The sequence below is a fragment of the Petaurus breviceps genome, unplaced genomic scaffold (genome assembly GCF_028583685.1).
Source record: "Petaurus breviceps papuanus isolate PSGF00001 unplaced genomic scaffold, PetGlider_PUasm1.0 688, whole genome shotgun sequence".
NCBI lineage: Eukaryota > Metazoa > Chordata > Mammalia > Diprotodontia > Petauridae > Petaurus > Petaurus breviceps.
The window spans coordinates 6,082,949-6,096,711 of record NW_027186457.1 but is presented as its reverse complement, the minus strand read 5'-3'; the positions used below and the strand labels follow the sequence as shown (position 1 = coordinate 6,096,711).

The 13,763-nt window shown below is 35.1% G+C and overlaps 1 protein-coding gene across 1 annotated transcript in view; it reads left to right on the top strand.

Moving 5' to 3' along the window:
- The window catches only part of CUL3 (cullin 3), a 110,616-nt gene that overhangs the window by 72,156 nt on the left and 24,697 nt on the right, over positions 1-13,763 (top strand). Inside the window, exons 4-8 of the mRNA XM_069104540.1 lie at positions 1,833-1,993; positions 3,211-3,325; positions 3,932-4,160; positions 7,205-7,350; positions 12,827-13,003. Of these exons, the coding sequence (XP_068960641.1) occupies positions 1,833-1,993; positions 3,211-3,325; positions 3,932-4,160; positions 7,205-7,350; positions 12,827-13,003 (828 nt within the window). The remainder of the gene's footprint in view (positions 1-1,832; positions 1,994-3,210; positions 3,326-3,931; positions 4,161-7,204; positions 7,351-12,826; positions 13,004-13,763) is intronic.

Here is a 13,763-nt window from a genome sequence, read left to right as displayed (position 1 = left end):
GAAGTTGAGCAAACCTCCTTATAATGATTGTAACTGATAGTACAATAGATAGACAGATAGATAGAGATACACACACCCACACATGTAACCCATTTGCCAGTTTCAGGGCACAGTGTTTTGCTTTCCAATAAGGATGATGCTATTAATATTTCTTAAAATCCTGGTCCTTTTGATGATTACCTTCCATTGAGTGTTAAGCCAGTTGGAATATTACAGTTATAAAGATCTGAATATTGCAACTAGTTGGCTGGTTGGACCCAAAGTCACTAAAGTTTTTGTGTCAACTTGGAAGGAGTTGGTTTGTCTCCCTAGTCTGCGCCAAAATTTTTATAAGTGACTTGAATAAAGATAATGCTGGATTGCTTATTGAATTTTCAGAAAATAAAAAAAAGCTAAGAGGGATACCTTATATATTAGATTACAGAAAAAGAATCTGTCAAGATCTTGGGAGGCAATATATATAATTTTTTTTTTTTTAAGCAATAGGGGTTAAGTAACTTGCTCAAGGTTACACGGCCAGTTATTTCTGGGTATGGTGCTGAGTATCTGAGCCCGGATTTGATCCAGGTCATCGTGACACTGGAGCTGGTGCTCTTACTCGCTGAGCCACCTGGCCGCCCCTAAGCAATTGGGGTTAAGTAACTTGCTCAAGGTTACACGGCCAGGTGTTTCTGGGTGGGTGCTAAGTGTCTGAGCCCGGGATTCGATCTCCAGGTCTTCTCAACACTGGAGCCGGTGCTCTTACTCACTGTGCTACCTGGCCGCCCCGGGAGGCAATATATTGAAAAAAATTAGTGGTAATAGCTGTAGTGAGTTTTAAAGACCACTTTCACAAGTGTGTGGTAAGAAAGGTGCAAATCTGATAGCAGTATTCACAATGAAAAAGAGCTAAGCATTTTGGGAGAACACAAGCTCACAAGACAATAGCATTATTTAGTAGTCTTATAATAAAAGAAATTTTCCCCTTTAAGAGATTTATGATAAGTACAACTAGGAAAGTGATACACATACCACCCTGGTCAGAACTTACGTGTATTACATGATTGTGTTCAGTACTGGGTGTCGTATTTTAGAATGGGGTTTCATTAGTTAGATTTCTATCAAAGGACAACCAAGACAGCCAAGAGCTTTGAGATCTTCAATCAGCAAACATTTAATATGTCTTCTGAGTGTCAACACTATATTAGACTAATCGTCACACTTTATGGTCTGTAGTAGAGAAAATGTGTATACAAATTAGCCTTTACAAAATAAATAATATGTTTTGTCAAGAGAAAATTCCTGTAGAGATCCTGCCACCTATGGCTCAGTTGAAGACTTAGCCTGGGCTGGGGAATGTGGGCCTAACTGCTTTCAAATATTTCAAAGAGTGTAACATAGGAGAGGGATTAGGCTTGTTTCCCTTGTCTTCAGAGAGCAGAATTTATGAACAAAGGATGGATGTTGCAGATTGACATAAGGAAAAATTTATGAACCTATATATTTGAAAGAAAGAGCTGTCACAGGATCAGGTCTGTTTTCTTCACAAAAGGTTTTAAAGCAAAGGTGGATAGATGAGAGGAATCAGTTAGCTTCTGGACTTCTTTCCAACTCTCAGACTCTTTTGATTTTTCTCTAAAATGGTAGAATTGGCCAGGCTGCCGAATATGGCCACGATGACTATTGTTTGTGACTTTTGATCGTTAAAGCAATTTTTATATGATTTTAAATACAAATAAATAGTCTATTTTTACTTGAAAGCAATGAATTGAAAGGAATTTTACTTATTTTTACCGATTTGGGGAAATTGAACATTTATATTTATGTTTGCTTATTTTGGTTTTAAATTACAGGACCGTGTATATGTCCAGCAAAATAATGTGGAGAATGTCTACAATTTGGGATTAATTATTTTTCGAGATCAAGTTGTACGATATGGGTGTATTAGAGATCACCTCAGGCAAACTCTGTTGGACATGATTGCAAGAGAGAGAAAAGGAGAAGTTGTAGACAGGTATGATGATTTCTGTATACTGCTGCAATTTTTAAAACGAATAATACACAGAATTTATACTGAAATTATCTGAGTAAATATTCTTTGATCAATTAATGGTTGAAGGTACAATTTTGAAAAAATCAAGTGCTTTAGATTTTCTTTCTTACATACTCTTCTTTAAAGAATCAAAAGCTTTTCTTTTAACTTTAGACATCATGAATATTTTTAGAAAATAAATTTATTAGAAAGGTTCCTGTAGACACTTGTCCTCCTTGTTGGCTTTTCTTACTGTTTTCATTCTCATGCTTCTCTTAACCTGTTTTAATTTGTTCTCTTGCCTGTTGTCATGAGAGGTCCATGTTCTGTTTTTATTATTCATCTTTTAAAGTTTGCAAAGCACTTGAAAAAATATTATCTCCTTTTTATTCTCAGAACAACACTGAGAGTTAAGTCCTATCATTATCCACATTTTATGTTTGAGTAAACTGAGGCAGGCAGAGGTGAAGTGACTTGCCCAGGGTCAGATAGCCAGTACTCGTCAGAAGTCACATTTGAATTCAGGTCTTCCTGATTCCAGGCATGGAACTCTACACACTATAACATCCCCTAGCTGCCTTGTATTATATCTCAAGGGACATGAACCTTGCAAGATGGTTCTTTGAATGCCAGTAGCTTTTCAGTGCAAACTTGTAAAAGTCTGGGACCCTTATGTTTTTCACTGCTGTGGTCACGATTGGCCTGAAGCAGTCTGAGAGGCAATAGAATTTTCTTTTCTTGGTCTGGTAAATAGTTCCCCTATTTATAGCTGTTTGTGTTTTATTTTTAATCCACAGGTATATTCAGTTATCTTAGGTTCTCCAAGATACATACGGTATCTTAATAGTGACTAGAATTAGAAACAATACAACATTAGAACTGGTATATGTTCCTACATACATGGTGTTTTTTCTTATAGTGGCTGCTTGCATACAGACATGATTTTCTCTTTTTCTTTTTTTTTTGTCTTTGTATCATTACCATCAACCACACACCAAGCATTTGCTTTTGGATTAAGAATTAATTTTATAACAAAACTTCTCTGTCCATTTCATAGTAAAAATAAGTTAACTTGTGGGATCCTGTTTAAACAGATTGAAAGTTTGATGAATATCAAACATTTTAAATAATTCATTGGTTTGTCCTTTTAAAATGTCTATTGCTATCTGTTGTCTAAATTCTTGAATTTCTTTTCACAGAGGTGCAATAAGAAATGCTTGCCAGATGTTAATGATTCTAGGTCTTGAAGGAAGATCAGTTTATGAAGAAGATTTTGAAGCCCCATTTTTGGAGATGTCTGCAGAATTTTTCCAGGTAAATTGATATTTGATTTATATAAATACTCTTAGAATGTGTTCATAAGCAAATACTATAATACAGTCAGGAATAAAGTAAATAAAAGATATGGGAAAATAACATTTCCTTTACCTAACACTGTGCCAAGTAGCACAAAGTATTTTAATAATTATTTCATTTAGTTGAAATGTTCATTTGTAAAACAATATTTCAAAATAGGCTGTATAGGTATTACTACAGTTATAGTGAAAGTTTTATAGGAGGTGCTAAATAGCAACTTGGAGAATTCACTTGTTCTTTATAAATGTCTTAATAAGCTACGTTGAGAAGATACTTTACAGAATTGGTTTTAGGTTGCTAGACTAATTCAGCTTAAAGGCATCTTTTTTGACTTAGGTATTATTGTTAAAGAGCATCATTTCACCTACGGAATGGATTTTTTTTTTAAGAACTATTATAATTAGGTCCCTTCAACAACTTAGCATAAAATGTTTATGCCACATCTTTACAATATTGTCTTGTGATCAGAGGTGTAGAAACCAGAATAAAAGCACATTTATTTTATATTTTAGATGGTCTTCTACATGTAAAAATATTAACTATGGTGGGTTTTTTAAATTACAGATGGAAAGTCAGAAATTTTTAGCTGAAAACAGTGCTTCAGTTTATATAAAGAAAGTAGAAGCAAGAATTAATGAAGAAATAGAACGAGTGATGCACTGCTTAGACAAATCAACTGAGGAGCCAATTGTGAAGGTGGTTGAGAGAGAACTGATTTCCAAACATATGAAGACCATAGTAGAAATGGAGAATTCTGGGCTTGTGCATATGTTGAAAAATGGAAAGACAGAAGGTATGTTTAAAAAGTATTGGAAGTGTTATTAGGTTCTTTTAAGTTTTATGAGTCTTTGAAATTAATTGTGATTTTTCAAATATTGATGTAGGTTCTTCAGGGGTAATAATAGAGCATCATTCTGGGATTACTCTCTTATTGATCTTAAGTACTTGAGCTTCTGTGCTTCTGGGGTGTCTGCCTACTAAGAATCTTAAACCTGTCTTAGAAGAACTTTATAATCTCCTGCCTCCCTTCTTTTCTCTCTCCATTTTCCCTCCTTCACTTGAGTTTCCCCTTGACAGAGAAAAAAGGTGAGCTCCAGGATGCTTTTCCTACAAATTTTAAAGCAAGTAATTGTAGACATTGATATGTTCCCAAGTTCCTGAGCTTCTCTTTTGTGTTTGGAAATTGAAGCACTGATATTTGTGTGCGTGCGTGTGTGTGTGTGTGTGTGTGTGTGTGTGTGTGTGCTAACAATTTTTTTCTCAGGAATTTTAATGAGCTTTCACTAAGATTGTGGCTTTAGTCTTTAGTAGGAAAGTTCTTAGAATTATAAACATATATTTGAAGACCACTGAAAGGTAGAACAGAACAGTCAGAAACTCTTAAGATTTGAGAAAAAAGTTAAATGCTTCACTTTTTTTAGGTTAACTATTATTGACTTTTGTGTTTAGATTATAAGATTTTAGAAGTATAAAACACTTCCACGGCTCCTTCCACTATACCACACTACCTCCTTTTGTCCTTATTTTACCTAAAGAGTGACTTTAGAAAAGACAAAAGCTACACAGGCAGTTAAAAGTTAATTGAGAGGTACTACAGGAAGCAGTTGCTTTTATGATACTTGCATTGTCATCAATCCACCCATAAGTTACAAATCTCATCAGTCAATACAGAGTATCCAAAGTAAAGTCCTCTCATCTTGACTTGAGGTTGGCTTCCAAATCCCACATCTCCTCCACTGGCTGACCACTCCCAACTCTTGCCTGAATTCATATTATAGGTAGCTCTCCACATCTCAGTTCACAGGGACTGCTCCACTCCAAGCTCTTTGCAGTTTTTGTTTCTAGGAAAACAAAGCTTAACAAGGCTACAACAATATTTACACACTTTACCAGCACTATCATCAGTTCACTTTCTGTCTGAGAAATCACCACAGAGCAACAGACAGGGCTGCTGTCTGAGAAACCAGTACAGACCAACAGACAGAGCTTATGTCTGAAAAATCAAATCAACATAGTCTGATAGAGTGCCAACATCACAAACATACTCTCTCAGTTCTGTCTGCTCCCAGCTCTTTTCATGCTCTTATCTGCTCTTTCCTGTTCACCTTTTTTGCAAGCTTCTCTCCTGTCAGCTCACATGTGATTATATATTCAGCCTATTAAGGGGTGGAAGACATCTTCAAATTCCATTAGGCCTTTATTAAGGGCAATACAATGTATACTGTTTCCAGTCAAAGACTCTTGATACAATCAAAAGCAAGAGGCTCAAAGGAACTTGGTTAACTAAAACTCAATCCAGAAAGAGAGCAAAAAATCCTATTTTGCTTGCCATTACAAAATCAGATTCAAAATAATCAATTTTTAAACTTGAGAAATTTAGTAGTAGATATTGTCAGGATTCTAATTAATCATTTACCAATTTAAGAAAATGTTTTAAAAACTTAGTTGATGGAAATTAATAATTTAAAATATAATTTTTATACTAAAAGGTTAAAAATTTTAAACCAAATGAGTGGATAAAAATACTGATTTATGCTGAATAATAATTTTATGTTCCCCATTTTGTTTTTACAATATGTGTAAAATTATTTTACTAACAAGTTTCTATCTGAATTAACCAAAAAGGGCATTCTCTTGTTAGTATTAATCCATTTAAATTTTTTCCTTTTTTAAATACTTTGAATATATTTCAAGTAATAAGTGATAATTCAAGTAATAAAACCATTCTCAAACTATTTCATTTTAAAGAAGAAAAAGATATTCATCAAAATGAAATTTAGTATAGGAATCTGAAGATTTTGATGGAGGTGCCATCCCCACCCTCCCTAACTTTTTATTAGTCAAATCTTGAGATTCTTAGCCAGTGAAAAACTTTTCTGAATTTAGATAGCTCTCCCATCTGTCAACCAAGGATGAAGCTATCATTGGGCTTGTAGAACAAGCTGTTTCAGCTACTCCTACTGTCATAGCCTTTAAGAATATAGGGTCACTTCTACTCAGAATGAGATAATAAAGTAATATTTTATTATAATAATCTTTTTTTTAAATTTCAAGTTTGTTACAATTTAATATCATATGGCTATGAAATGGGAGATGTTTATGTCCTAATTGGAAGATGATAAATTTAAAGTATAACAAAATGTTATTTTAATACAGATATTATGGTAGAATATTGAGGAGTTTGTAGAGTTATTCTGAGAAGAGATATTCAAAAGCAATAAGGTTAATAACAAGGATGAGGAGAAACTTTCAGATGACGTTTAAATCTTAAGCATTTTTTACTCTCTTTTTCTATACGATTCTTACATTCTTCATCTGATGTGATTAGTAGTGCTTATCACTTGATTTTCAAAAGGTGAACAGAAGCAAAAAATGTTTTTAATACCTACAGAGCTTTGGATCATTTTGATTTTCTCCCTAATTGTTATCATAAACATCGCCACCATAATTTTCATTTTTATAAGATATTTATAACAACTATATATCCAATACTAGAATTATGGTAGGTAAATTAATCAAAGGTTCTCTAAAATATTGATGATGTTATTTTGAAAAATTGTTTTGCTACAACATGTTCTAACTTGGATGTTTTGAGGTCTCTTCCTCATAATTTGACATTATAATACATTATACAATTTCCTCTTATGGAAAATAAGTTTGATTCAAACTTAATTTATTTGGTATCTAATTCTAGTTGGATTGTTTTTAATTGCAAAAGTGAACATCATAGAGGAGACCACCAATTGCAGCATTAATCTATAGTCTTCTTAAATACTTTGTTTTTACTAATGTTTTTTTAAAATTTGCTGTAATCAATTTTTTTCTTTCTAATTCTAGACCTTGCCTGTATGTACAAGTTATTTAGCCGTGTGCCAAACGGTTTGAAAACAATGTGTGAGTGTATGAGCTCATACCTAAGGGAGCAAGGTAAAGCCCTTGTTTCTGAGGAAGGAGAAGGAAAGAATCCAGTTGATTATATTCAGGTGAGTATTTGTATATCTTTATTTGAGTATTTCAGGTAGCTTTTTATAAGGTCATGACAATAGACATGTGTTTTGTTTTTTTTGCCTGGGGGGGGTGGTGAGGCAGAGCGGTTGGGGTTAAGAGACTTGCCCAAGGTCACACAGCTAGTAAGCATTGTGTCTGAGGCCAGATTTGAACTCAGGTTTCCTGACTCCAGGGCCGGTACTCTATTACTGTACCACCTAGCTGCCCCTAACAGTAGGCACAGGCACATTTAAGAGTTTTTTTCAGATCCCTCATACCTTACTGTAAACAGCTTTGGGCTTGACCATGCCATAAAGTAACACAAGACTGTTAGAATATCTTAATTATTTGGAGAAAAGTGCAAAATTTGTGAGTCTTGCATTTTCTGTCAGGGACCTAGACATAGCTGATTATACTTTGTTTTGCTAATAAACTCTTAGCTGGACCCCCTTACTGAAATATGTGCCTCTAAGAATGGAAGTATATCACAAAACATATAAGTATTCTAATTGTTTGAGGCAGTATTTCACACACACACAAAAAACCCATGATTATATTCTTTGTGATTCAGTGACTTTTTTTAACTTTTAGAAGTTTAGCTTAGGAAACCAGAAACATTATAAAGTAAATTGATTTTTTTTAGTGTGTATATTTTAACTCAAATCACTAGTTTCTTAAACACTCATTTTAGTTAATGCCATCGTTTTGTACCTCATTTTATTGTCCAGCTATTAAGATGAATGTCGTCTCCTCACTGCATGTAATAATTGTGTACAAAACCACATTGAAGTGCTTTTCAAATCTTTAAATTTATAGGGGATACAGGCATCTAGCCCTGTAGGATTTGATAGTTGATTAAGGGGACTTTTAGTGGCCATCCAGTTGAACAGATACATGAAAAGAATCCCTTCTGTAGCATGTCTTACAATTAGTGATCCAGCTGTCTGAAAACCACCAGTGAAGGGGAGGCCATCATATTCCAGTTCTAGATTGCTTTAACTGGACAACATGATTAAATTTGTCTGTGTGATTTAAAAATTAAATATATAATAAATTTTATGGATTTTTTTTTTTTTACATTTCTGAATGTGCTTCCTTCTGGATTTCCTACTGTTCTCTTTTGTGCATATTAAAAAATGTTTAACATTTTTTGGCAGCCGCAAAATTGCTAATCTTCAGTCCTTGGCCACCTTTCTTTTTTTGTAAAATTACTCCCAACCTTCACTCCCCAAAATAAACTTGTAAAAATAAGCATAGTGAAAGAAAACAAAACCACACAGAGGAGATGTTCAAAAATGAAAAAAAAATTTTTTTTTTTCTGCATGTTGATCTCATCTCTCTGTGAAGAGGTTGGTGGGTTATATGCTTCATTATGGGTTCCATGGAAATGTGGTTTGTCATTGCACTCATCAGAATTCTTGAGTCTTTAAAGTTTTTTCCCCTAACAATAGTGTTGTCCTTGTTTTAATTTTTCTACTGCTTTTGCACACTCTGCATCAGTTTATACTACCCAGGATTTTCTGAAATGTTCTCTTTGATAATTTCTTTTTTATTATTTATTTGCGTGGGATTGTTGGGGTTTTTTTGTTTGTTCTTAAGTTCCATATTCTCTCCCTCCCTCCTGTTCCTCAGCCATCTATCCAGAAGGCAAACATTATGTCACTTATAAATGTGAAAGCATGCAAAACACATTTCTGTATTAGTCGTGTTAGAATAACAAAAAAAGGCAAGTGTTTCATTATTTCATAAGAACAGTATTATTCTCACAATCATACACCATGGTTTGTTCGGCTGTTCCCATCCCAGTTGATGGGAATCTTACCCACCCTTTAGATTCTATTTCTTTTTTCATTCCTGAGTCTTTTGCTTTTGAAATTTTACAAAACAATCAGTGGTTTTTCTGTCTTCCTTCTACAGGTTTGTTTATGATGTCTTGAAATACAGTCTCATCTTTTTTAATGATGATTTTTGGAATCCAGTGTTTCTTAAACCATATCTTCTTCTTGTGCTTCCCAGGCCAGTTGTATTTGATATCCTGTAGCTTACTTTTTTTTTCCTGCCTCATTCTTGACTTTGTTCTAATATTTCTGGCTGTCCCTGAAATTCATTGATTTCTTTGATGTATTCTAGTTTTTAGGGGGTCAGTTCCTTAGGAAAAGCTTACAAGTTTCTTTGATAAGCTATTTATTCTTTCTCTTTCCCCCAGAGTCTTTATCATCTATGTGTCCATGCAGTTCTTGTGGAACATCCGTTTTTCTTTGAATCTCTCTTTGGTTGTTATAGAGTTATTTTCCCCTACATTTAGGGTAGTCTCTAGATCTACAACAATTTTGTATAGTCGGTGTCTTCTTTGGTTTTCTCATCTGTTCAGCTTTAGTTTCTGAGGGAGGGCTTTGTCAGGGCGAGGCTCTGACCTTTCGTACATTTTTTGGGTGGGACCGTGTTTGGTCTCACACTTTCCCCAGCTTACTGTGTATGTGCCTTGCCTTGTCCTTCCAAGGTCCCCATCCTGGAGCCTTGTGGCCTCAACTCTTACTATAGTTTTTCACAAGATGAGTGCCAGCTTGTTTGTATAGGCACCATTTTTCTTTGTAGTTTTTACCCACTGCTGACTCTGCCATTTGGAGCCATGGAAAAAAGGTCTAGTTCTTTTTTCACATGATACCTATCATATGTATCTCCTGAGTCTTTCTTTGCCAGGTTAAACATGCCCCAGTCTTTCACTTTATTCTTATAAGTTATGGACTCAAGACCCATCACCACTTCGACTGTCCTCCAGGCATTCTACAACTTACCAATATCATGTCCTTAGACTCTGGTCCCTGGAACCGAGTCCAGTACTCCAGATGAGATCTGAAGAGGGGAGAGCACAATGAGACTACCACTTCCCACTAACTGTCAGCTGTGCAGCTGTGTTCTCACTATGGCCTGATATCACATTAGGAGTTTCTGGCTGCAACATCAAAGTGCTGACTCACATTGAGCCGGAAGTCCACTTAAACCCCTAGATCTTTTTCAGAATAATTGCTGTCTATTCGTTTCATTCCATCTTATATTTGTATATGGGGGGGGGGGGTTGTAACTTACTTAATTTATAGCTGTTGAATTTAATCATAATAGATTTAGCCCAGTCCTCTGACCTGTCAAGAGATCCTTGCGGAACATAATGTTCCGTGTTAGCTATCAATTTAAGTTTTTTGTTATTTTTCATATTATATGAACATGATGCCTATCCTATTACCGAGTTCATTGATAAAAATATTAAACAGCATGAGACTAACCACAGATGTATCTGCCTATCCATTTAACCAGTTCTGAATTCAAGTTGTTTTATCACATAGCCTATAGCTTTAGATATTCTCACCAAGAATAATGCAAGATACTCTGCAGATTCTTTGCTAAAAACTAGGTACTGATTAATAATATTGTCAATAAAGGAAATGCAGTTAGTTTGATATGACTTTACATTGTTTTTTCTCAGTTATAGGTAAATAAAAATTTATAAACATTTGTTTTTTAAATTTTGAGTTCTAATTTCTCTCTCTTCTTCTCCCCCCCCCCCAACTTGAGAGATTAAGCAGTTTGATATAGATTATACATGTGCATTTGTGTAAAACATTTCCATATTAGCCATGTGGCAAAAGAAAAGATAGACCAAAAAACAAGAATAAAAAAAGTTTTAAAAGTATGCTTCAATTTTCATTCAGAATCCATTAGTCCTTTCTTTGGGAGTAAATAGCATTTTTAATCATGAGTCCTTGAGACTCATTTGGCATCATTATATTGTTGAGAATTGATCATCATAAAATGTTGCTATTACTGTGTTCTTCTGGGTCAATTCACTTCATTTGTGTGAGTTTAGGTTTTTCTGAGAGCATCCTACTTGTCGTGTCTTATAAAATAATGACATTCCATCACAATCATATAGCATAACTTGTTCAGCCATTCTGCAAATGTTGGGCATCCCCTCAATTTCCAGTTCTTTGCCACCATAAAAAAAGCTGCTATGAATATTTTTGTCCATATAAGGCCTTTTTATCTTTGATCTCTTTTGTTGTATTGTTGGATCAAAGGATAGGCACAGTTTTATAGCCCTTTGGACATAGTTTGAAATTGCAACACAGAATAGTTTGATCTGTTCACACCTCCACCAACCATGCATTAGTGTCCCCCCTATCCCCTCCAGCATTTGTCATGTTCCTTTTCTGTTATACTAGTCAGTTTGATAGGTATGTAGTGGCCTCAGAGTTGTTTTAATTTGCATTTCCCTAATCAGTAGTCAGTATGACTTGTTCTTAAATAAGCCAGCCTAGCTTTTTGGAATCCCCACTTTGCTTTTCAGATGTTCACCAGCCATCTTTTTACTAACCAGTTGTAGAATTTTCTCAGGAATTTAACAACTCTGCCTCCTTCTCTTTAACTCTGGATAATATTTGCCTTTATCCTGTCTTCAGGTACCACTAACTTCGATGGTCTCTGATGTATCTAATTCATCATTATTAGTAGATTCACGTAATTTCTCCCCACCTTAAAATATCATGCATGGTGGAGTTGTGAACTGATCCAACCATTCTGGAGAGCAATTTGTTACTATGCCCAAAGGGCTATAAAATTGTACATACCCTTTGACCCAGGTCTGTATCTCAAAGAGATTATAAAAATGGCAAAAGGACCCACATATACAAAAATATTTCTAGCAGCTTTTTTTGTGGTGACCAAGAATGGAAGGTGAGGGGATGTTCATCAACTGGAGAATGGCTGAACAAATTGTGGTAATATGAGTGTGATTGTGTACTGTTCCATAAGAAATGATGAACAGGCAGACTTCAGAAAAAACTGGAAAGACCTATGTGAACTGATGCTGAGTGAAACGAACAGCAACAGCCACATTGTGCTATCTTTTTAGCAATACAAGAATCTAAGACAACTCCAGAAGACTCAGTGATGGGAAATACTGTCCAGATCCAAAAAAAAGAACTGTGGAGTCTGAATGCAGATTGAAGCATACTCTTTGAGCTGATGCTCTCTGTCTCTGTCTCTCTGTCTCTCTCTCTCTCTCTGTCTCTCTGTCTCTCTCTCTGTCTCTGTCTCTCTCTCCCCCTCCCCCTCTCTCTCCCCCTCTCTCTCTCCCCCTCCCCCTCTCTCTCCCCCTCTCTCTCCCTCTCTCTCTGTATCTCTGTGTTTTGTCCTTTCCTATGGTTCCTCCCATTGGTTCTAATTTTTCTTTACAACATGACTAATGTGAAAATATGTTTAATATGAATGTATATATAGAGCCTATATCAGATTGCGCTGCATCTTGGGATGAGGGGAGGGGAGGAAGAGTGAGAAAATTTTGAACTCAAAATCTTACAGAAGTGAATGTTGAAAACAAACAAATTTTAAAAAAATTAAAAGATCATGCATAATACCATTCTTAATCTTGGCAGAATTAAAATTTATTAAAAATGTTTTTTTTTTCCTCCTTGTAAGGGTTTACTGGATCTGAAGAGTAGGTTTGATCGCTTTCTCCAAGAATCATTCAATAATGACCGGCTCTTTAAACAGACAATTGCGGGTGACTTTGAGTATTTTCTCAACCTCAACTCCAGATCCCCAGAATACCTCTCATTATTTATTGATGATAAGCTTAAAAAGGGAGTCAAAGGTGTAAGTATGAATACATTTGAGGCTATGTAAAAGTAAAATAGATCGATAAGTTAAAACAGTGAAAAGACAATTACTTTTTATGATTCATGCATAATTGCATTCTGTGAAATATTTTATGGATTAGTGTGGTGTTTTTACATTGTGAAACACAAGTATATTTTATATTTCAGTCAGTAGAATAAGTGTCAAGACCAGCTATAAAAGACAGCAAAGCTGTACTTTTCCTCTGTGAAAGAGGTTGCAACTGTCATGTCTTCTTTTTTGTACATATTTATCACTGGTCTACACTTTATACTGTTGAAACCATTCATTGGGGTAGAAGTTATGTGTTCTCAATTCTGCTAGATAGGTGTTATACTAGACACATGGTTCATACAGAATTTGTATTGTGTGGCAGCATCATGTGTTGAGGTAAGGGATAGTCAGTTATCTACTACTTATTAAGCAACCACTATGTGCCAGGCACTGTAATAAACTGTAGGGATGCAAAGAAAGGTTAAAAAACTGTGCCTCTTCTCAAGGAGCTCCCAGACTGATGGGGGAGACAATGTGCACACAACTATGTACAAACTAGATATGTAACAGATTAAGGTGGGCATATCAAAGGGAAGACACATTAAGGAGGATTGGCAAAGACTTCTTGCAGAAGGACTTTACCTGAGATTTGAAGGAGCTAGGAAGCAGAGAAGGAGAATCTTTAACCTTTATTAAAGCTCAGAATCATGAGGTTGAGTGTCTTCTGCTGGTAAGAGCCAACGGG